The 24145-nt window shown below is 45.5% G+C and overlaps 1 protein-coding gene across 1 annotated transcript; it reads right to left on the bottom strand.

The window, feature by feature from the left end:
* Positions 1-2910: 2910 nt before the first annotated feature.
* On the bottom strand, positions 2911-23831 carry EIF6A (Translation initiation factor IF6). Its single transcript, XM_087393384.1, has 7 exons — positions 23632-23831; positions 22939-23035; positions 8574-8659; positions 8432-8476; positions 8184-8314; positions 3743-3853; positions 2911-3397 (listed from the first exon to the last, which is right to left on the bottom strand). Exons 1-7 carry the CDS (start codon positions 23639-23641, stop codon positions 3140-3142), a joined length of 738 nt encoding a protein of 245 aa, XP_087249510.1. The 5' UTR covers positions 23642-23831; the 3' UTR covers positions 2911-3139.
* Between the last annotated feature and the right edge of the window lie 314 nt (positions 23832-24145).

Here is a 24145-nt window from a genome sequence, read left to right as displayed (position 1 = left end):
ATAACATGACCTTGGAGGGATCACTTGACTAACTTCTAAGTGATCGACATTTGTATTATATTTTGGTTACACTTTATGTATTGGGTTAAGAAGTCTAATGTCAAGGTCGTGAGGGTGATTATATGATTAGGTAAGTCTGAAGACCAAAGGCCTAGATGCTCCCAGTTGTTGAGTTGTGCCTAGGGGCAAGTGGTTTAAAAGGTATCCCAAGAACAGAGGATGGCCTTGATGTATTCCAACGATGTGGGTTCTATAGAAGATGGCTAGGCGGAAAAGAATGGAAGTCACCCATGATGCTTGATTAGAGATTGGTGATAATTGGGAGGCACCAGAGAGGGAAGGGGAGGAGGGAAAGCAAAGAGGGGAAGCACCCGTGGTGAGGGAGAGGAGGGGTGTACATGGCCAAAGGCGGCCATGGAAGCTCCACCAATTAAACCTGGTGTACTACAACAAGATCATTGCTAAACCCTTGCCTGGCCTTGGAGGATTGAAATAAGCCACTTGATCTATCCATAAACAACACAATCTGCCCTTCCTCGTGATGAAGTTCCTAGGTCGCAAGATGGCATGCGTGGAGAGATGAAAGAGACGGGCGGCAAGATAGTGGAGGAAGAGTAGGGCGAGATGGGAGGAGAGGACGAGCAAGATGGAAGGGCGAGAAGAGGAGGGCAAGGTGAGAGGAGAGGACGATCGAGATGGCAAGGAGGGAGAGAGAAGGGGGGAAGTGAGAAAGGAGAGCAAGATGGCAAGAGGAGGGAGAGCCGCAAAGTGCCAAGAGGGGGAGATGCATAGGAGAGACATTTAGTTTTGGGGGGAATTAGTTTTTAGCTTTGAACATAGGTTACGAGCTTTTAATTTTTGGGAGACCAGCTAGCTTAGGTTAATATCCGTTTTCAATTTTTAGGGAATTTTCATTTCTTGTTCTTTAGGGGTACATATTGTTCTTGAGCGATGCACCCAAATTTTTGCCATCGCTCATGCTTTGTCCACCTCAAAGCCTTTACCGACCACCTAATCCTACCCAATGCATCGCCATGGTCTGGGCGTGAGTTGGTTGTCTTCAATGGGTAGGAGGTGTGATGTCTTCAATGGATAGGAGGTTCACACCACCCAAGCAAGAATCTTTCAAAGGTTAATACTTCAATGCATTGTTGACAAAAGAGTGTAACTATAGTTGAATTGATTTTTGGGATGAGTGGGTGCCCAAGTTTGGGCAACCAACATTGGTTGCCCATGAAATTGCTTATCAGTGGTTGGAGGATGTAGATATTGGACAAGGGTTGGATGTGGATGCTGGGGACTTGGTTTCTTATTTAGCGTCGAGTGGTCACGCCCCTTGCATCGTCTAGCCTTCCTTTTATGAAGGTGATAGCTAATACAATTCTTATGTGTTGGCTGTTATCTCATGTGGTCCTCCATCACTCTTCTCCCTTGTGAGCTTTCCTTTCTTTCTAGTTGAGCACTCTCCCTTGCATCTAGTAACTTGGTATCAAGAGCCAATCAAATGGGATTAGTTATCACCTTCAAAGAAGGAAGGCTAGAGTAATCCACACCATGCAAGGGGAGTGACCACCCACTAAATAGGAAACCAAGTCCTCATCATCCACATCTAACCCCTATCCAATATTTATATCCTCCAATCACACGAAAGTAGATGTAACTTCTCCAACGACACTAATGTAAAAATCCCAACTAGGTGCTACTCAACTATCACCTCACCTCTTGAGATCCGCCCAATTTTGGCTATGCATGACAAGGTTATGCTCATCGAACCTAATTTAGCATCCTAGCATTAAAGATGGGTGGGTGTAAAGGCCCTCAATCCTTGGATGTATTAAATTATGATCACCATTGCAACAACTCACATGGTAGTTCTGGACCCAGAGAATTATTTTTTTAGCTCTGGCTAGCAAAGCAACTAGGAAGGAACAAAGGGAAGAAATTTTTAATGTGTAGTGGCGACCTCTCATAAATCTCACCTTAGGACCTCTCATATGTTAAGGCCATGAGTATGGTGTCAACATTATGGGGATGTTATCTCCAAAATAGGTGGAAAAATGGCCCTATGGTGAGTGACCAAAGTGTAACGCCCTATTTGTTCTTCTAAAAAAACCAAAATGTCAATATCATCATTATGGCAATACTCATTCATGTGAGCTAAATATTACTATGCATGGTGCTAATTGCTATGTTCACTAGTGTCTTTCATTTGCAGAATTGAATGCTAAATGGATGTATTAGAACGTTGGATTTGTTGTGATAATATGTATTGAACATAGCCAATAGATGTAGTACATTGCATGCAAAGAGCATTGTTGTATTCATTGTGATAATATGTGTTTGTCAAGTCTAATGATAGACTATGCAAGTACATGTATTCCCAAATTATGCTTCTAGCAAGAGAATGCCACCTGAATGCATGGACTTGATGCATGTGTAGCAACAAACATATTGAGTGTAGACTATGCAAGTACATGTATTCCAAAATTATGCTTCAACAACATGACGCCACTTAAATGCATGGACGTGATGCGTGTGTAGGAACAAGCATATTTACAGTAACTTAAAGAGTGCATTTAACCTTTATGAATTGAAGGCACTTTAGTTAAGAAATAGAATAGGGCCTCCCTAGAAACAAAAGAGGGACGTGTTGCATGGGCAATATTTGAAGAACCTAACCCACATTGCCTATAACATGAAGTCTACCAACTACAACCTCTACCAAGGGTCATAATTGGAGAGACCTTCATGCAACTTTATTTGTACTAAGAAAACTGGTTCTCTTAGGGCACTCCAATCCTAAGGGAAGATGCATGCACATAGAATCTATGTTGAGAAGATCATAGAATCTATGTTATTGATGTTTCATAGAATCTATGTTATTGATGCTTCAACAAAGAGAGTTCTGTTTTCAATAATTTTGCAAACATATTTATAGTTGACTACATTGATCAATAAGCCATATATGATGGTCACATCCCATTGAAGTATTGGCTGAATTCTGTTGGATGACTAAGGAGACTATCACAATAATTACCAATTGAGCATAAAACTAGATGGAAGACGACTTATTGTAGGCCTTTTTATATTAGCAAGCTTTACCACAAAAATATCATCTAATACAATGCACTCCAATGCATCATGCTAAGGTATCAATCAATGAAGCTCGCATCTCCTTCACAATAGCACTGGGCTGAGCCTCCCTCAGCTTGAATACACTTTCGATAACTGAAAGCTCTGTAGCTGTTGTGTCAAACCCACAAAATGCAGTCCAGTCATTGACCACCATGCCTGCTCCAATCACTTCACTTCCTCTATTCACAGTACCAGCTACTAAAGGTACTTGTAGTAAAGAAGACAACTCATCCAGATCCTCTACTGACGTGTGAGGATGCACCTAAAGTCAGTTTAAATGCAAAGAATATCAGTATAGTTCAATGTTTAAATACCCTTACCGCTAGTAAAATCTTTCAATTTGCACATAGCTGTGAAAACAAAGACCTTTCTTTGATGAGTAGTAAGGAATGTCTACAAGGACTGGAAGAGCATGCAATGCAAATCAAAACGGAAGTTTCTTTTCCTACAACAAACTGATTTTTAAAACCTGTACCCACCAATCCATTCTAGGGACAGTTATAAACATACACCTTCCAGTGTGAACATGTGCTTATAGAGCCCCCTCTAGCTCCACTGGAAAGCAGGCATTAAATAACTCTCTTTTTCACCTAGGATGTGTGCTTACCAAGCCGCCTCTATTGGAAAATTTGCAGTAACTCCCAACTAGAATGTTCCCAGCAATTGTCTGCCTAAAAACCTCCACACCTAGCACATCTGCAATCAGCTCCTCTGTTTCCTGCAAAAGGTTCCGAGGTCTGAGAGTGTCAGTACACAAAAACACATATCAGCACACAAAAAACACATGAAAGAATATTGCATTGTTTACAGCTTACTTGAGAGTCTGATAGAATACTATTCCTTCCGTCCCAAATTATGAGAATTCCTACTTAGAAGCTGAATCCCAGTGCAAAAGTACGTGTTTGAAGCACTGTCTTTGAAGTCCCACCTTAAGTGAAGCAAACACAGCAAAACACTACACGAGGTACAAATTCACTACATGACTCTAAAGTATTCAATGCTATAACCCAAATAAGACTTGCTAATCTCCAAAAAAAGATCAGACAGGGAGACGAGCACCATTTCTACAAGAAACTTTGGTGAATGATTATGATAATCTGCACTAGGAAAGCAGCTTTAAAATTTGTTTCAGCCTCAAATATGTGGTACTAAAATGCCTAACAAAAGTATAAACTGCACTCTTCTAGAGAGGACTAAAAAGGGCATAGGGCTTAACACTATCCCTAACCCTAAGGGGTATCATCTTATTCATTACAATCCAGTGTACAGTTAGTATGCATGTGCACTCCTCTCACTCTCCTCTCCTCCACAATTAGTATGTGTGTGTACAGATATACCTAGATGAATCCAGGAACATTCCCAAACTCATCCTCTAAAAACACAACATAGTACAGTTTCAATCTCATGATAGTCACTCACAAGGTTGAAAACCATAAACTCCATCATGCATTGCAGGGACTAGCTACTATGACATCCCCACTGACGTCATCAGCGCCCAATAGTGGGTATAGACCATAGTATAAAAATATGCTCTCACACATACAAATCCACACACCCACACATACTTGAGCATCCATTTATACAAAGTCTTCGTATTGAGTTTCTGTCCGCACTCCGAGGTGAAGGGCAGACTCAGCCATGACAAAGGCTAGCACTAAAGGAGAAGGCTAATCAAAAGGTAGTCCAAATTCTCTTCATTCAAGCTACAACTGCTTGTGAAGTCTAGGCATTTTCATTTTAGTCTCTCCCCAACGAACATCTAAATCTAAATCTAGCTGATAGGACAACGCACCACTTAAGATAGAAAGACTTATCACAATACCAGCAGGCCGCAACTTGGACGAAAACTTCACAAGGTGAAATTTACATGTCCGCTAATACGGCAGATGCATATACCTAGATGAATCCAGGAACATTCCCAAACTCATCCTCTAAAAACACGACATAGTGCAGTTTCAATCTCATGATAGTCACTCACAAGGTTGAAAACCATAAAATCCATCATGCATAGTAGGGACTAGCTACTATGACATCCCCACTGACGTCATCAGCACCCAACAGTGGGTGTAGACCATAGTATAAAAATATGCTCTCACACATACAAATCCACACACCCACACATACTTGAGCATCCATTTATACAGAGTCTTCGTACTGAGTTTCTGTCGGCACTCCGGAGGTGAAGGGCAGACTCAGCCATGACAAAGGCTAGCACTAAAGGAGAAGGCTAATCAAAAGGTAGTCCAAAATCTCTTCATTCAAGCTACAACTGCTTGTGAAGTCTAAACATTTTCATTTTAGTCTCTCCCCAACGAGCATCTAAATCTAAATCTAGCTAATAGGGCAACGGACCATTTAAGATAGAAAGAATTATCACAATACCAACAGGCCGCAACTTGGACGAAAACTTCACAAGGTGAAAGATAGATGTAACATACATAGGAAAATTCCTACAAAGAATAAACTTTTTAATATAAATCTATATAGGGACAAGTCTCCCTATGTAGGTTACATCTATCTAGGAAATTTATAGTGAGTTTTTCTATATAGGAATTTGGGAAATGCTCCAGCCCCCTTGTGCACCTTGTTGCAGTTTAGAGTGCTGCGGCGCACTAAGGCCTTATGACATGGGAGGGGTTTTGTGGGAAATTGTATTTCCCATATGTTGAAAGCGGTTTTTTTTTTGAATTTGGTGGGAAATTCATCCTATATGGCAGGTTGTAATTTTCCACCTTTCCCCCCAGCATTTGACCTTGCTGTATTTGTGGGAAAAGAGTGAGGGCCTACTCCTTATGACATGCAAAGATGTCCACATCAGGGAAGTCTAGAAATGGTGGGAAATATTACTTTTTCCCATGTTCCCAATTTCCCCCCATATCATTACTCCTTTAGGCCATCATTGGCCTTGTCTTCCTCAATAGGACCCGTGTGTCGCTCAAGTTTCAAGCCATTTGACAACCATCTTCACGGAACTCAAACATCGCTGACGTGACGATGGGACCCCTCAACCTCAACGAGCTCCTCATGTCTCGTATTTGCAGCTGCCCTCCCCCCCTTGGCAACAATCTGAATGGTGAATCTTCTCACATGCACCAATTCACCGTGAAGGGGTTACCGTTGATGAGGAGTTTACGTAGGGTTTGGCAGTGTTTATCTAGGGCAATCATCTGAGCCAACCCTTAGTGCCCAATCTAGGGAAATCATCTGAGCCAACCCTTAGTGCCCAAAGGAATTTGAGCGCCGTAGCACACACATTGGTTGGACACAGTGGAACAGTGGCTCGGCTAGTTCCTTTGGAGCATGAAGTTGACTCCCCCTAGAGACAAAGGCCAGTGCGAGAGTCCTCTCTCACCTAACGGGGGCAGGTACAAGAATGCAAGAGATAGACACTGCCATTTTCGGATTGGTCTACACAAACCCTCGGCTTCCCTTAGCTGGCATGGGCAATTCTATAAGACAAGGGTGCCCCTAAGGATCCTTTACATGCACCGAGCCCTAAGCGCCTTTTGCCCCATGCATTAGAGAAGTGGAACTTGGGAATTCTCTTTAATCAGAGTAAGAGGGAAACCGAGAGTTGGATGGAGCCTTGGAGATGCTTGAGTGGCAATAAATTAGGGTAGAGGGTTGTCTTGGTAAGGGTTGGTCCATTGACCCGACGCCCAACCCCTTCAAGAAGGTATATTGAGATTCGAGCAAGTGGTCTTGGCCTTCTTGAGCACAGAGGATTGCAATTGTCCCTCTCGCACACTACATGCATAGGTCGCCGTCTCCAGCTTGAGGTGGCCACCTAGACCCCTTCAAGAGAGCGTCATTGGGTAGAGTAGCAAGTCTAGGAGGTCATTTCCTAGTTTTGGTCGTGATTGTGGACTAGCCTCCGACCATGGAATATTACATATTTCTAAGGATTGCTAATTGGCCCATGGTTAGAGAAGGTGCGAGCTAATGGAAAGTACCACCAATGTGCGGATAGAGATCTTGAAACAATTTCGCATTGCATGTGGAGCTGCCGTGCAGCATAGAGGATTTGGCAGGGGGGTCTTTGGATCCTGACTAGGATGCAAACGATGCAACGAGACTTCGTGTGGGCATGGCGACCTGGTGGACGAAGGGGGGTCGTGCCTTCTCAATTGACACGGCTACACTAGCCTATAGGATCCATGGACAAAGGGTCTTCGGGATTGAGAACAGCAGCCCGTATCCTCACACGACAATATTATGGAGAAGGTGTCTACGAGGCATTCACTGGTTGTATAGTACCCCATCTTGGCTGTTGGCCCCTGATATATAGTCTCCCACCCTGGTTCTTGGCCCGTGTTTTATAGTCCCCCACCCTGGTTGTTGGCCCCTGTTTCAAAGATTCGCTAGTTGTATAGTCTCCCACCCTGGTTCCTACGAGGCATTCGCTGGTTGTATAGTTCCCAACCCTGGTTGTTGGCCCCTGTTTCAAAGATTCCCTGGGCAGTGAGAGCGTTTTCTGAAAGCAAGCTGGTTGACAGCCAGTTTTCCTCTTTTGTTGTATTTCTTCCATACGTTTCTTGCTTTAACTAGATATCAGCACTGCTCATTTTCTTTTTCATAAAGGGAAGCTCATGAAACGTTCATGTTCCAAAAATCTGAGAGGCAATGCTCAATCCTGATAATAACATATTGCAAATATGAACAAGAGAGCATATACCTAGATGAATCCAGGAACATTCCCAAACTCATCCTCTAAAAATACAACATAGTGCAGTTTCCATCTCCCGATAGTCACTCATAAAATTGAAAACCATAAACTCCATCACGCATAGCAGGGACTAGCTACTATGACATCCCCACTGACGTCATCAGCACCCAACAGTGGGTGTAGACCATAGTATAAAAAGAGCATCCCCACTACGTTCCATCTAAAAGCCTTCAAGAGAAAGCAATACTACATACATGCTATGTTATCCACAAGTTAGTAAAGACATAACACAGAATTAGATATAGGATTCAGTGAAGCATTTGTCAATGTGATATAAACAATGTAAAGAAAATGTACTCAATTTCAAAGCAGTAGCACATACCCTATCCAGATCTGTATGTATTAACGCCACATAGTCATTGCAAGCAACACAATTACCCAGTGCTGACAAGCGTTCATCAATCCTTTGTACTGTGACACCATCTGGCAGAGAGTTTCGCATATGCTGGAGCTCTTCCATCCAAAAAAATGAGCTATCAACCTCCCAGCAACAGCATGATCTACAAAAAATGAAAGCACCACAAATTTTGAAGGCAACTAAAAGTCCATATGTCAAATTGGTGGCTGTACCTTGATCAGTAGTGGAATTTGGCAAAAGAAGTCCATTTTTATTACCTGTAAAAAGCAAAAATGAGAATGGCAACCCTGGCTTGGATGCTCACATGTTAAACAAAAATAAATTTTAACACAATGGATAGTGTGCACAGCTTACCAACACACATTCTTCCAATCACCCTAGTTTCTGCAATAGAAACCTTTACAACAGGAATAAGATCACCCAATTCGGCTTCAAAAGTACTGTAGCATAGACACCAACACACCCAAAGGACAATGTTAGTCTTCAAACTTAAGGAATCCTTCAAACCCACCAAGCTCAATAAACAAGTGTGTGCAACCTTCGACACAAAACTAAAACAAAATCATATGAAAAATGTGATTTCAAACCACTGCTTAGTCATCCAGCTCAAGAAACTTCTCATCTCACTTGTTCGATATGACCGATTGAGAGAAGAGGGACCAGTGCTCAGAATGTAAGCCCAGATCTCATTTGCTAGATACAGCCAATTCAGAGAAGAGAAACCGGTACTCAGAATGTAAGTCCATATCTTTAGAAGCATACCGAGAGATCATTCAATCTTCATACATATGTTTAGGGCAAAATTACCAGCTTTCAGTCTTGGTGCAAGAGCATTCACTTGAATACGACATTTGTGAGGCTTTTACCTTTCCGATACTTCTCCAAACAACAAAGCCATGCCAAAGGATCTCATGAAAAATATGTGCAAATGTTGAAAGATCTGTTTGTAAGGGTTCTGATAAATCAAATTTTGGCTGTCAGTCATACTTCGTGACTTATAACGCTTTCCTACCTTTGATTATGGATGGATTTGTGGATAGGCACTTGTGAAAGGGTATGCCCTTTTGACAGGACACATCCCACCAGGCATAACCCTTCACAAGAGGCACTTACTACTCATTGAATTCATATATATATATATACCTAGATGAATCCAGGAAGATTCCCAAACTCATCCTCTATAAACACAACATAGACCAGTTCAATCTCACGATAGTCACTCATAAGATTGAAAACCATAAACTCCATCACGCATAGCAATACTTGAGCATCCTTTTATACAAAGTCTTCGTACTGAGTTTCTATCGGCACTCCGGAGGTGAAGGGCAAACTCAACCATGACAAAGGCTAGCACTAAAGGAGAAGGCTAATCAAATAGTAGTCCAAAATCTCTTCATTCAAGCTACAACTGCTTGTGAAGTCTAAACGATTTGATTTTAGGCTCTCCCAAACGAGATCTAAATCTAGATGATAGGGCAACACACCATTTAAAATAAAAATAATAATCACAATACCAGCAGGCCGCAACTTGGACGAAAACTTCTCAAGGTGAAATTTGCATGTCCACTAATACAACAAAAGCATATACCTAGATGAATCCAGGAACATTCCCAAACTGATCCTCTAAAAACACAACATCGTGCAATTTCAATCTCACGATAGTCACTCATAAGATTGAAAACCATAAACTCCATCACGCATAGCAGGGACTAGCTGTTGGAGAGGTCACCGCCCCATCTGTAAGCCCCCATATGAGGAGAGCATGGGGGGGGTGAACCTAAGCACAAAAGCATGGCACCCAGGTGCTAGTGAAGGGCCTGGCAAGAGGCAGCTCAAGGCGCCTTCATGGCAGGATGCAGTCACGGAATAGGCGACCCAGATGGCAAGAGTTGCAGGTAGGATCTCGACCTGCAGCAAGCCCTGGACAATGCGCATTGACGGTAGCAGGAACATCAGTGCTTTGGGGCCTGGAAAGAAACCTGGCAGGCCAGCACAGCAGGCTGGAACAGGCCTCACATGGAGGCAGACAGTGGCGCAGGGCCACGTGGCAAAGGGGGGGATCAGAGGCTGGACTGGACCCTATATTTATAGGGCATCTGCCCTTGAAAGGTGGGCCAAGGGCCCTTGTATTGAGAGCCCCAAAAGGGCAGCCCACAGTCCCATAAATAGGGAGCTGTGGGTCGGTTTTGGTCGGCCAGGGGCAGGGGGCTGAACCCACCAGCAGTTGGCCCTTTCTAGGGCTGCTGGGTCGGTTGGCTGGCCAGGCTCTTGGGCCTATATAAAGAGGGCATTCAGGCCTTATTTTGACATCACTTGCAGCAGCAGATCCAGAGCAGAAAGGAGCAGCAGGCAGCCACCCTCTGGACCTACATTCAGGAGGATAGAGAGGTGCTAGCAGGGCTGCAGACTTAGCCAGGAGGCTGCCCACCTAGGCTGGTTTCCAGACAGCAAGGTGGAAAGGATCATTCTAGACAGAAAGTTTACTTACGCTCGAGGTGGAGCACGCGGACTCTAGTCTAGAGATAGCCAGCAGATAGGAGGACTTTGTGGTAAGATCAGAGGACCACACCATCGGTGGGACTCTGGATCTGTCACTCTTATATTGTGTCCATAGTTGTGGACAGAAATATATTATTTGGTGGTTTCTCTATCTAGTTTGGTTCATTGTCTATTGATGAGTCTGCACACATATTGAATGCACATAAGTAAAGAAGTTTGTGATTCCACACCCACACCGCACACTGTTTGAGCTCCTAGGCATTATTTCCGCTACGTGTACCCTCTGTTGGGTATTTTCTAACATGGTATCAGAGCCCAAGTAGGAGGCTCACAGGTGTGGGAGCCTGAAAGCAGGGACCTTGCTGAAGGACGACCCTGATTCAGAAGCTCTAGGGAATCGACTTCCGCGACTGGAGGATTGTGCCCTTGCGAGAAGGAGGGTGACTCATGTTCAGTCAGGTGCGTTCAGAGTTATGGTTTAATGAATTTGAGTTTGGTTGACTTTGCTGTGTGGTATATACAGCAGAGATGTCGCCATCTACAGCCTCTTCAGCCCCTGCTTTCCCTTCCTCCTCCTCCAATTTTCTCTCTTTCACTATCCCTAACTTTGGAGAGTCTGGGAACCTGGACGGGACTAATTACCCGATCTGGAAAGTGAAGATCCGGAGTCATTTAGTGGCTCGGAAGTTGTGGAAGCTGACCACGGGAGAGGAGTCGAAGCTGGAAGACTTGGTGGACAGTAAAGGGAAGGTACTCATGGCAGTAGACAGAGAGGAGCTTGAAGCTTGGGAAGAAAGAGATGCCCATGCCCTCGCAATAATCATAGGGACTACGGCGGACTCTGTTCTTCCGCATATCCAACTGGCCGAGACGTCAGTAGAGGCGTGGGCCACCTTGAAGGATCTGTACGAGACAGATAATACCTCCCAGATCGTGCTTCTTCAGCATCAACTCTACAATCTTGATATGGAAGAAGGCGATACGGTACATAGCCATTTGACGAAGATCAAGGTGGTGCGGGATCAGCTGGCAGCAATTGGTCAGAAGACAGACTCATGCCATCTGGCCTTGATGGTACTGAGGAGATTGCCTCGGAGTTTCAAGAGCTTTGTTACGGCTGTGATAGTAGGACAGAGGACCAAACCTCTGACATTTGAGGAGTTGTGTCCATTACTGTTACAGGAGGAAGCTCGGGAGAAGCTCTACAATGAGGACAAAGACGACAAGGCGATGCTGGTGACGACAAGGCGATGCTGGTGAAGGATTACGCAGGTAAGGGAAAGGGCAAGCCTAACAGTGGCAAGTCCAATAAAGATGACTCTGACGAGGAGGGGACTTCGAAGAGGAAGCACAAGAAGAAGTGTTTCTATTATGATACGCCCGGACATTTTGCAAAGGACTGCAGAAAGAAAAAGGCGGATCTGAAAAACAAACAGGAGTCTGACCCAGATTCGAAGGGAAAGGCCAAAGCTAATGTGGTAATCGAAGAATTGTTCCTGGTGACATCACCGAGTGTTACCGAGGTCAGATATGTTGATCCAGAAATCACAGTAAGGATGTCTGACACGACCAAAACCGACCCACAGCTCCCTATTTATGGGACTGTGGGCTGCCCTTTTGGGGCTCTCAATACAAGGGCCCTTGGCCCACCTTTCAAGGGCAGAGGCCCTATAAATATAGGGTCCAGTCTAGCCTCTGATGCCCCCCCTTTGCCACGTGGCCCTGCGCCACTGTCTGCCTCCATGTGAGGCCTGTTCCAGCTTGCTGTGCTGGCCTGTTTCTTTCCAGGCCCCAAAGCACTGCTGTTCCTGCTACTGCCAATGCGCCTTGTCTAGGGCTTGCTGCAGGTCGAGATCCTGCCTGCAACCCTTGCCATCTGGGTCGCCTATTCCATGACTGCATCCTGCCATGAAGGCGCCTTGAGCTGCCTCTTGCCAGGCCCTTCACTAGCACCTGGGTGCCATGCTTTTGTGCTTAGGTTCACCCCCCCATGCTCTCCTCATATGGGGGCTTACAGATGGGGCAGTGACCTCTCCAACACCCCCTCTCACCGACACATCTCAGCCCAATGCCAACACGTCGATGAAGATGCTCCAGTAACTCCCTGGTCGTAGTCCTCTGAAACCTTTCGGTGTCGAAATCTTTTTCTGGCTTTTCATCTAGTGGCTCCTGCTCCACCAGGTCCGGTTCTGGTTCCGCACACCATCCTGGTACACAGGTCCATCTCTAGTAGCACCTCCTGGTACCACCTCCTTCAGTCGCATTCCCGCCTCTGAACTCGAGCAATCCAGCCGTCACGATCTTCCAGTCGTCCCCCTCATAATGAGTGAACAACCTGGAGTCTTCCAGGCACCATGCTTTGAGGGTCTGTTTCAACCCGTCCTTCCTTTGGCAAGGTCTGCAATCAATGAATATTTCCAGATAACCTGGACCATGAACTCTCGCTGAGTTCTCAAGCAGGTACTCTTCTAGCTTCAGTACTCTTTGTCCACCACCTTCTAGCAATCTGCGTTCGAGATTTGAAGAAGCACTAATACTTCCCCTTCTGCCTTCGAAGAAGGCCAATTCCTTCCAATCTCTTATCACCTGAGACAAATGAAGAGCAAAATCTCCCCACAGCATGCTATAAAGACTCAAATGCAGAATATATCAAATACATACCAGACTGTTGTACTGCCTGAATGTTCGCTCTGAAAGCAAACCCTGTACCTCAATGAGGCACCCGCCAAGATCCTGTGTAATCCTGTACTGTCCCCTTCTGAAGTCCAGCATTCATCTGACCATGAGACCCCAGGGCTTTCCATGGAATTCACCCTCGTGTCAATGTCAACAGCTACACACCTGGAAGGTACCAAGTGCTCCATACTGTCCTTCACCTTCACAAAGGTATCTGACTCCTCGTCGACCCACATCTCTAGCCAGGGGCAGGGGGCTGAACCCACCAGCAGTCGGCCCTTTCTAGGGCTGCTGGGTCGGTTGGCTGGCCAGGCTCTTGGGCCTATATAAAGAGGGCATTCAGGCCTTATTTTGACATCACTTGCAGCAGCAGATCCAAAGCAGAAAGGAGCAGCAGGCAGCCGGAAAGGATCATTCTAGACAGAAAGTTTACTTACGCTCGAGGTGGAGCACGCGGACTCTAGTCTAGAGATAGCCAGCAGATAGGAGGAGGACTTTGTGGTAAGATCAGAGGACCACACCATTGGTGGGACTCTGGATCTGTCACTCTTATATTGTGTCCATAGTTGTGGACGAAAATATATTATTTGGTGGTTTCTCTATCTAGTTTGGTTCATTGTCTATTGATGAGTCTGCACACCTATTGAATGCACATAAGTAAAGAAGTTTGTGATTCCACACCCACACCGCACACTGTTTGAGCTCCTGGGCATTATTTCCGCTACGTGTACCCTCTGTTGGGTATTTTCTAACATGGTATCAGAGCCCAAGTAGGAGGCTCACAGGTGTGGGAGCCTGAAAGCAGGGACCTTGCTGAAGGACGACCCTGATTCAGAAGCTCTAGGGAATCGACTTCCGCGACTGGAGGATTGTGCCCTTGCGAGAAGGAGGGTGACTCATGTTCAGTCATGTGTGTTCAGAGTTCTGGTTTACTGAATTTGAGTTTGGTTGACTTTGCTGTGTGGTATATACAGCAGAGATGTCGCCATCTACAGCCTCTTCAGCCCCTGCTTTCCCTTCCTCCTCCTCCAGTTTTCTCTCTTTCACTATCCCTAACTTTGGAGAGTCTGGGAACCTGGACGGGACTAATTACCCGATCTGAAAAGTGAAGATCCGGAGTCATTTAGTGGCTCGGAAGTTGTGGAAGCTGACCACGGGAGAGGAGTCGAAGCCGGAAGACTTGGTGGACAGTAAAGGGAAGGTACTCATGGCAGTAGACAGAGAGGAGCTTGAAGCTTGGGAAGAAAGAGATGCCCATGCCCTCGCAATAATCATAGGGACTACGGCGGACTCTGTTCTTCCGCATATCCAACTGGCCGAGACGTCAGTAGAGGCGTGGGCCACCCTGAAGGATCTGTACGAGACAGATAATACCCTCCCGTATCGTGCTTCTTCAGCATCAACTCTACAATCTTGATATGGAAGAAGGCGATACGGTACATAGCCATTTGACGAAGGTCAAGGTGGTGCGGGATCAGCTGGCAGCAATTGGTCAGAAGACAGACTCATGCCATCTGGCCTTGATGGTACTGAGGAGATTGCCTCGGAGTTTCAAGAGCTTTGTTACGGCTGTGAAAGCAGGACAGAGGACCAAACCTCTGACATTTGAGGAGTTGTCCATTACTGTTACAGGAGGAAGCTCGGGAGAAGCTCTACAACGAGGACAAAGACGACAAGGCGATGCTGGTGAAGGATTCCGCAGGTAAGGGAAAGGGCAAGCCTAACAGTGGCAAGTCCAATAAAGATGACTCTGACAACGAGGGGACTTCGAAGAGGAAGCACAAAAAGAAGTGTTTCTATTGTGATACGCCCGGACATTTTGCAAAGGACTGCAGAAAGAAAAAGGCGGATCTGAAAAACAAACAGGAGTCTGACCCAGATTCAGAGGGAAAGGCCAAAGCCATGTGGTAATCGAAGAATTGTTCCTGGTGACATCACCGAGTGTTACGGAGGTCAGGTATGTTGATCCAAAAATCACAGTAAGGATGTCTAACATAGAGATGTGAATCGACGAGGAGTCAGATACCTTTGTGAAGGTGAAGGACAGTATGGAGCACTTGGTACCTTCCAGGTGTGTAGCTGTTGACACTGACACGAGGGTGAATTCCATGGAAAGCCCTGGGGTCTCATGGTCAGATGAATGCTGGACTTCAGAAGGGGACAGTACAGGATTACACAGGATCTTGGCGGGTGCCTCATTGAGGTACAGGGTTTGCTTTCAGAGCGAACATTCAGGCAGTACAACAGTCTGGTATGTATTTGATATTCTGCATTTGAGTCTTTATAGCATGCTGTGGGGAGATTCTGCTCTTCATTTGTCTCAGGTGATAAGAGATTGGAAGGAATTGGCCTTCTTCGAAGGCAGAAGGGGAAGTATTAGTGCTTCTTCAAATCTCGGACGCAGATTGCTAGAAGGTGGTGGACAAAGAGTACTGAAGCCAGAAGAGTACCTGCTTGAGAACTCAGCGAGAGTTCATGGTCCAGGTTATTTGGAAATATTCATTGGTTGCAGACCTTGCCGAAGGAAGGACGGGTTGAAACAGACCCTCAGAGCATGGTGCCTGGAAGACTCCAGGTTGTTCACTCATTATGAGGGGGACGACTGGAAGATCGTGACGGCTGGATTGCTCGAGTTCAGAGGCGGGAATGCGACTGAAGGAGGTGGTACCAGGAGGTGCTACCAGAGATGGACCTGTGTACCAGGATGGTGTGCGGAACCAGAAGCGGACCTGGTGGAGCAAGAGCCACTGGATGAAAAGCCAGAAAAAGATTTCGACACCGAAAGGTTCCAGAGGACTACGACCAAGGAGTTACTCGAGCATCTTCATCGACGTGTTGGCATTGGGCTGAGATGTGTCAATGAGAGGGGGTGTTGGAGAGGTCACCGCCCCATCTGTAAGCCCCCATATGAGGAGAGCATGGGGGGGGTGAACCTAAGCACAAAAGCATGGGACCCAGGTGCTAGTGAAGGGCCTGGCAAGAGGCAGCTCAAGGCGCCTTCATGGCAGGATGCAGTCACGGAATAGGCGACCCAGATGGCAAGGGTTGCAGGCAGGATCTCGACCTGCAGCAAGCCCTGGACAAGGCGCATTGACAGTAGCAGGAACAGCAGTGCTTTGGGGCCTGGAAAGAAACCTGGCAGGCCAGCACAGCAGGCTGGAACAGGCCTCACATGGAGGCAGACAGTGGCGCAGGGCCACGTGGCAAAGGGGGGGGACCAGAGGCTGGACTGGACCCTATATTTATAGGGCATCTGCCCTTGAAAGGTGGGCCAAGGGCCCTTGTATTGAGAGCCCCAGAAGGGCAGCCCACAGTCCCATAAATAGGGAGCTGTGGGTCGGTTTTGGTCGGCCAGGGGCAGGGGGCTGAACCCACCAGCAGTCGGCCCTTTCTAGGGCTGCTGGGTCGGTTGGCTGGCCAGGCTCTTGGGCCTATATAAAGAGGGCATTCAGGCCTTATTTTGACATCACTTGCAGCAGCAGATCCAGAGCAGAACGGAGCAGCAGGCAGCCATGCTCTGGACCTACATTCAGGAGGATAGAGAGGTGCTAGCAGGGCTGCAGACTTAGCCAGGAGGCTGCCCACCTAGGCTGGTTTCCAGACAGCCAGGTGGAAAGGATCATTCTAGACAGAAAGTTTACTTACGCTCGAGGTGGAGCACGCGGACTCTAGTCTAGAGATAGCCAGCAGATAGGAGAAGGACTTTGTGGTAAGATCAGAGGACCACACCATTGGTGGGACTCTGGATCTGTCACTCTTATATTGTGTCCATAGTTGTGGACGGAAATATATTATTTGGTGGTTTCTCTATCTAGTTTGGTTCATTGTCTATTGATGAGTCTGCACACCTATTGAATGCACATAAGTAAAGAAGTTTGTGATTCCACACCCACACCGCACACTGTGTGAGCTCCTGGGCATTATTTCCGCTGCCTATACCCTCTCTTGGGTATTTTCTAACACTAGCTACTATGACATCCCCACTAACGTCATGAGCGCCCAACACTAGGTGTAGACCATAGTTTAAAAATATGCTCTCACACATACAAAACCACACACCCACACATACTTGAGCATCCTTAAGATGAACCTTAGGCCATCCAAAGGCTGAAAGTACCATGGCAAGAAATGGCAAACGAAAAATCATGAGCAACGAAGAGTGCGTCGGCATCGGACTATGTACATCTATGTACAATTGAGCATAGAAGCTTATGCATGGAAGGTGAAGGCGAGAGGTCATCATGATGGCGAAACAACTAAGTGACACGTGGTGAAGCTAGTGACGAACAAGGATGGATAGCAAAGCCCTTTGCTAAACGATAGATGAGGGTTGTGTGTATCTGCAAGCAAATAGTGAGTTGATTGCTACCTACGTTGGATCACTTGCACACACTCGATCAAGCCCACATTGTTTACCTTTGATAGCAGCCCACAACTTGTGGAGTGCCTTACAATGGGTATCTGCATATGTGTGTTTCCCATGACCTTCCTTTTTGTTGACTTGTCTAAAGCCAAGCACTGATTGGATGAGCAAACCTCTAGAACATTCGAGCATTACACTAGCCAAGTGGATGGATGACAATTGAGCACAATGGCCGGAGTATAGTCCATGCTTGGTCAAGCTCTAATCCAAGGAAGCCGGAGCTGTGTGTAAAAACTATTCAATGGCAAACGGCAATCATGAGCAACGAAGAGTGTGTTGGACTATGTACATCTACGTACAATTGACCACAGAAGCTTGCGCGTGGAAGGTGAACGCGACAGGTCATCGTGACAGTGAAACAACTAAGTGACCCATGGTGAAGTTAGTGACGAACAACAATGGGGAGCAAAGCCCTTTGCTAAACGATAGAACAGGGTTGCATGCCATCTCCCTACGTTTTGTCAATTGCCCACACTCAATCAAGCCCACATTGTTTACCTTTGATAGCAGCCCACAACTTGTGGAGTGCCTTACAATGGGTATTCTACATATGTGTATTTCCCATGACCTTCCTTTGTTGACTTGTCTAGAGCCAAGCACTGATTGGATGAACAAGTCTTGAGGCCACTTGTGCCACCTCATGTGGTAGGTGGGATTCCTCCATCTAGATTCTCACCCCTAGATTATAGGATCTAGATTCCTCTATGTGTGACCTCATCCATGAGGTGTCAGTGTGGGAAGATAAGGCTTGCCCAGCCTATAAAAGAGGCTCTTGTACTTGCTATCAATCAATCAACATCAGCTATTGTGCCTCCTATCTTTTCCCATCACGTGATTCTTTTCTGCTCTCACTCCCTATCCATGTTACAACATGGTATCAGAGCTCAGGTAGCTCCACGTACTATTTCTGCCCGCCATCACTCAGCCCTTGAGAGTATCCTGCACCACGATTCTGGAGGAGCAACACGCTGTCACGATTTCTTCTTTTGCCATGAAGATCTGCGCATAATTTTTCTGAACGGGGAATGTTTCGCCTCCTATAGACTTGCCCAACATTAATGCTTACAGCCAAAAATGGAATAGCGGAGCAAACACAGATTGTGAACGGCACGTCACGAAGGCTATAGCGGGGGGAGCAGCTTTGATACGATCGACAGCATTATTCTCCTTCAGCTGCTATCATGCCCCTCTCCTCATCTGCATCACCCCTTGTTGACCCGATTCTCTACTATGATGTCTGCGCCACGCTGAAGCTCTTACGGTGGGCGACTCTCACGTTGCTATATACCTACGCCATGCCATGCTTTCTAAAGACGCTATCCACGTCTGCAAATCGCATCTCGCCACAGTCAAATCTGCTCCTGTTCGTCTTCTCCAGCCCTCTTCATCGCTTTTAACCCAGCAATAGTGCACCTTCATCTAGCGTATTTGGTGGTCGCCCTCAGTCAGGAAGTGGTTCAGCAAAGGGGCGCACTGTTTCCAGCCCAAAGTCTGCATTTTTCAGCCACGATTAGCCCAGCTACAGCATCACCTACACAGGCATCTTCTCCTCTTAATGCCGCTCCTGCTGGATCGACCAATGAAGTGCTGACCGTGAACTGAAGAAGGTGCTGCTGCAAGTTTCAGTCCGGACAGTGAAAGAAAGATGGCTCACATGGCATGACATGAAAAATTGCTGTTTTTAAGCTACTGTCGAGCATGTATCTAGTATAGCTCCATGTCTTCCAATTCCATTCCTGAAGTTATGCTTCTGAAGGCTGAAATAAGCATTCTTTCTTGATAGTCTAAGTTCTCCTCTGTGCCTATTTTTTTGAGTAAACATTGTAAGGGATTTAGACACTGGCTGTAATAACAGCTAAGACCTTCCCACAAATGGATAGCATAAAAATCTCCTCGTTCATCGAGAAATTCTCAGGGAGCAATTTCCCAACTTGGCAGACGAAACTCCGGCTTCTTCTTATGCGAGAAGGCATATGGAATATCACCAATGGCAAGGAGCCAAAACCCAAAAGTGATGATGCTAGAATCAGTTGGTGGGAGAACCAAAATGATAAAGCAATGGCTATCATTGGCCTAGCTTTAGCTGACAACCTTATCCACCATGTGGATTTTGATAAGACTGCAAATGACGTTTGGGAAAAATTAGAGAATTTGTTTGGAAATAAGATCAATAATTCCAAAGTCTCTCAAACAAAAACTCTTCAAGCTCAAGATGAAGGAAACTGAAACCCTCAATGAACACTTGAGCAATCTTGGGTCAATTCTCCAACAATTATCTGCCATCCGAGTCATTGTTGAAGATGATGATCAAGTTGCTATACTTCTCTCAAGTATTGAAGACATTTCCAAGTATAGTGAGATCCTTGCTGTCCTAAGAGTCAGCCGCAATATGAGCTTTAAGGATATGGTAGCTCATCTCATTGATGTAGACCATAGGCTTACAGAGAAAGCAGAATCTTCCTTTGAACCTGACAAAGCATTCTTTCTCAAGAGCCCAAGAAGAAAGGAAAACCTCTTAAATGTAATTACTGTCAGAAGCTTGGCCATACACAGAATCGTTGCTTCAAGAAGATGGCAAAGGTACAAGCCAAAGAACATGCCAATCTGGTTGCGGAGCAGAGCGAGGACGAAGACGATGAAGCTACACCTTCTGGACCTGAGGAACAAGCCTGCACTGTTGCTGTTTCTGGTCTATCCCTCCGTGAGGTGATAGATGAAGAGTGGGCTTTCTAGAGTCGTGTGTGTTAGGTACTCTGCCTTGGGTAGTCCCCCTAAAATGATGTAATAATTTGTCATTTTGTGTGCCTTGTCCTATAAAAGGCTCCACTTATTTCCATGTACCCAGTTAGGAGACAGGGGGGTTGTTATGTCTTTCCTTTATCAGGCCTGGCCGAGTTCCAGGATGTTGGTGTACTCCCTAGACCTATGAGTTGGTCATGCATCCATGCTCAGATTTGAGTCTTTGATCACGTTGACACCTAAGCCATGAGAGTGCTTGGTTCAACCTCTGAATTATGCTCAGCTGTTAGCCTCTGAGATTGCCTGGGATGCACAGTCTGGATGATGTCATAGTTTCTCACCCTAGCTCCGAAGGGGGGTTTGTTGGAACTATCGTAGTCCTAGTGTGTGTGGTCCTAGAGTCCTAGGAGTGTCCTACAGTTGTGTGAGTGTGAAGAAGTCTTGAGGCCACTTGTGCCACCTCATGTGGTAGGTGGGATTCCTCCTCCCCTAGATTATAGGATCTGGATTCTCACCCCTAGATTATAGGATCTAGATTCCTCTATGTGTGATCTCATCCATGAGGTGTCAGTGTGGGAAGATAAGGCTTGCCCAGCCTATAAAAGAGGCTCTTGTACTTGCTATCAATCAATCAACATCAGCTATTGTGCCTCCTATCTTTTCCCATCACGTGATTCTTTTCTGCTCTCACTCCCTATCCATGTTACAACACTTCATAGCTTTTGTTTGTATAGAGTTGTAAGTAAGAGGTTTGGGGAGCTTCTCGCATTCAGTTGCCATCGGGGGACTGCCACAAATACTTCAAGGCAGCCTGACAACTAGGATATGTAGTACACTCAGGTAAACCTATTGTCACATTCCCTACATCCCAATAACTGTTTTCAACCATGTATGTGTCTCAGCCTGTTCTGTACAAGAGACCCTGCATCAAACATATCTGTACAGGAAGTACAGCTGTCAAGTTGTCTGTCCAGCTACATTGACAGTACATAACATTTATGGTGTCGCTTAGCCATCCTTGCAGATTCTGAGTGCACGTCAACCTTTACAACAATACTGCTGTTGGCAACAGTTTAAGAAAAAAGCAGCAGCACTCAATCAGCAGCATAAGACTAATTCGGCCCTTGTCCAACTAAGCCACACAAATTTGGTGCATTTGGCTTGCATTTTGAGGTGCAAGTTTACTAGCACAAATCCCAAAGCAGTGGTGAGTTACATCAGCATCTGTAATCCAGTCCTTGGTCTATGCCATATACTTCAAGTTCACTTGACTATTTATACGTGTGACATAGCATGAGAGAGAAAATGCAACAGCACTCATTTCACTAGCATTTAACTCCTTTGAGCAGTGGCAACCATTGCCTGTTCCTCAAGTTGCATATGCAGTTATTGATTCACCCTCATCAGACTCTATGAGGGCTTCAGGTAGCATTTTGCCATTCTAAGTGTTGAAATTTAGTTGAATGGCACAAACTATTATCTATGAGCATTCATGATCAATAATAATGGTTGGCAAACAATTGTGAGACACTATGAAGCCAAGGCTACATCAGACCCATGAGAGGAGCATAATAAGTTCAATATGAGGAATCACATGAACTGGCTTTGCAATGACAAAATGCAAATCATCAAGAAAATTTAAAAGGGCACCAGGACAAAGGAGGCTTGGAACATATTTGGATGTATGTATCAAGCCAAGAATGAGGCAAAGAAAATCCAGGAGGGTTATTGTATCACGGAGCTTTGAAGGATCAGTTAGTCACTATTAGTGACCCATTGAGGACAAGCACTAAACACTATTGCTCCCTCAAATGACGAGTTGTGGAGCTATTATTGCAGGAGGAGCGCAGCCTGTCCCGAAATTCCAGTTAAAAAAGCTTCTGCAGCCAAGTACAAATTTCAAGGGAGAAACCATGTTCAGCTGGACAAGGCAATTACTGCCACCAACTGTCTACGATCTCATCAACACCAGGTATAAGCAGCCTTTGGGTTTCGAAAAGATTCAATTCCTTTAAATAAGGCATAGACAACATATACTAGAACATACATAGCTTCATGAGGCTCAATCTTACAAATTGATAGTTTTTGGGAAAAAGGGGTTGATGATAGTATCAGGGCACACATGTGACGCACCCTCAAAAGATATATCAATGAAGCACTAGAGCTGCCCACCACTTAGACGAAACTTCTTATAGAGTCTGCGTGTTCATTAGGTGAGGGGTATGCCTTCATAAAACTAGGATATAGCAACCATTGTAACACTTAAATATATACAGCTTCATAAGACAAAGAATGAATCTAAGCAAAAACCAAAAGAAAAAGAAATAGGTTACTGCAACTTGCGCTCATAAACACAGAAATACCAGCCCATTCACAACCCACCTGTAAAAGTTCTCTGATCCTCCAATGGCCGTCAAGCAGTACGCATTGGTCAGTTTCGAAAATACTCCAATTTCGCTACTGTTCTCAAATTGTGTCCCTGTATACCAACAATGGCCCATGAACAAATGAGGACCAAGGATACAACATTTACTCCAAGCCATCTAGATAATCGAACGACTCGCGCTCATCGGCAGGCACCACCAGCGTTTCACTATACGCTTTAAAATAACAAATTGCAGTAATGGCGCAGCTCTCCAAATACGATAACAGCAACTTTAAGCGAAAGAAAATGGAATCACACGCGGCGTCAAAAGGAACGATGCCACGAGAAAAAAAGAAGACTATTTTGCAACAGTCCTAAGACAAGCAAGCCCAACAAACAGAGAGTAAGAAACCTAATCACACACGTGCATTTGACAGATAGATATATATATCAAAGTGTAAGCCCGACAAGTCATGTAGAAAAAAAACGTCATGGTAGGATAAAAATCATCATCTCCTACTATGAAATCAAACGTATGCTGTCAGACGAGAGACAAGGAGCGATGAAATTCGGTGAGAAGGAAGATCCAGTACAATGATTTTTTATGTACAATGATGATGTACGACAGTGATGCTGTGCGAATACTGAGCGACTATATGAGTGAAAGGTGCAGGGGAGCAAGAAGGGAGGAAGGAGAAAGAGAGACTTACTGAAAGCCATGGCGAGAGGCAGAGAAGAAGGCAGCAAGAAATGTTGGCTGCAACACAGAAAAAGAAACCCTTGATCAATTGATGGTGCACAAGAAGATATCACTCTATTCTCTTCTACTTGGCTTGTGAAATATTTTATATATGGCTTTCCAAAGGTTAATGGCCTTGCTCTAGTGACTAGGTAGCACTAGCACTTTGCTTGCTTCCCACTCTTCCCATCATTTCGGACAACTCCACCAACCTCACTCTCTCTGTTGACCTGCACCTCGGCCTCTCTCGCATATCTTTGATCAACAATGTGATATCGGCCAACCACGTTGATTCTTCCCTGCATTCATTCAACAAGGCTCACCAACTTGCTCTTGCTTGACTCTGGAAACAATGGGCGTGCGCTGTAACGGCTTTCTCTCTAAAGGTCCAGCTGGGACGGTAGGTAATTACACAGGATATCCACCTCTTCGTCTGAACCGGCCCCACACACTTGGGTTCAAGCCTGATACTCACCACCCAATCC

This window comes from Dipteris shenzhenensis, chromosome 22 (assembly GCF_047967505.1).
Source record: "Dipteris shenzhenensis isolate YYH24624 ecotype China chromosome 22, Dip_SZ_1.0, whole genome shotgun sequence".
In the NCBI taxonomy this organism is placed as follows: Eukaryota; Viridiplantae; Streptophyta; class Polypodiopsida; order Gleicheniales; family Dipteridaceae; genus Dipteris; species Dipteris shenzhenensis.
Note: the sequence above shows the minus strand (reverse complement) of the source record. Positions and strands in the feature narration are given on the sequence as shown.

Bases quoted from the DNA above. Each gene is read 5' to 3' on its own strand.
- EIF6A (XM_087393384.1), bottom strand. The intron at 8,660-22,938 runs GTGGGTTGTGAA...TCTATGCTACAG, and splicing joins GGATCAGAGAACTTTTACAG to TACTTTTGAAGCCGAATTGG. The intron at 3,398-3,742 runs GTAAGCACACAT...AACTGACTTTAG, and splicing joins TTTCCAATAGAGGCGGCTTG to GTGCATCCTCACACGTCAGT.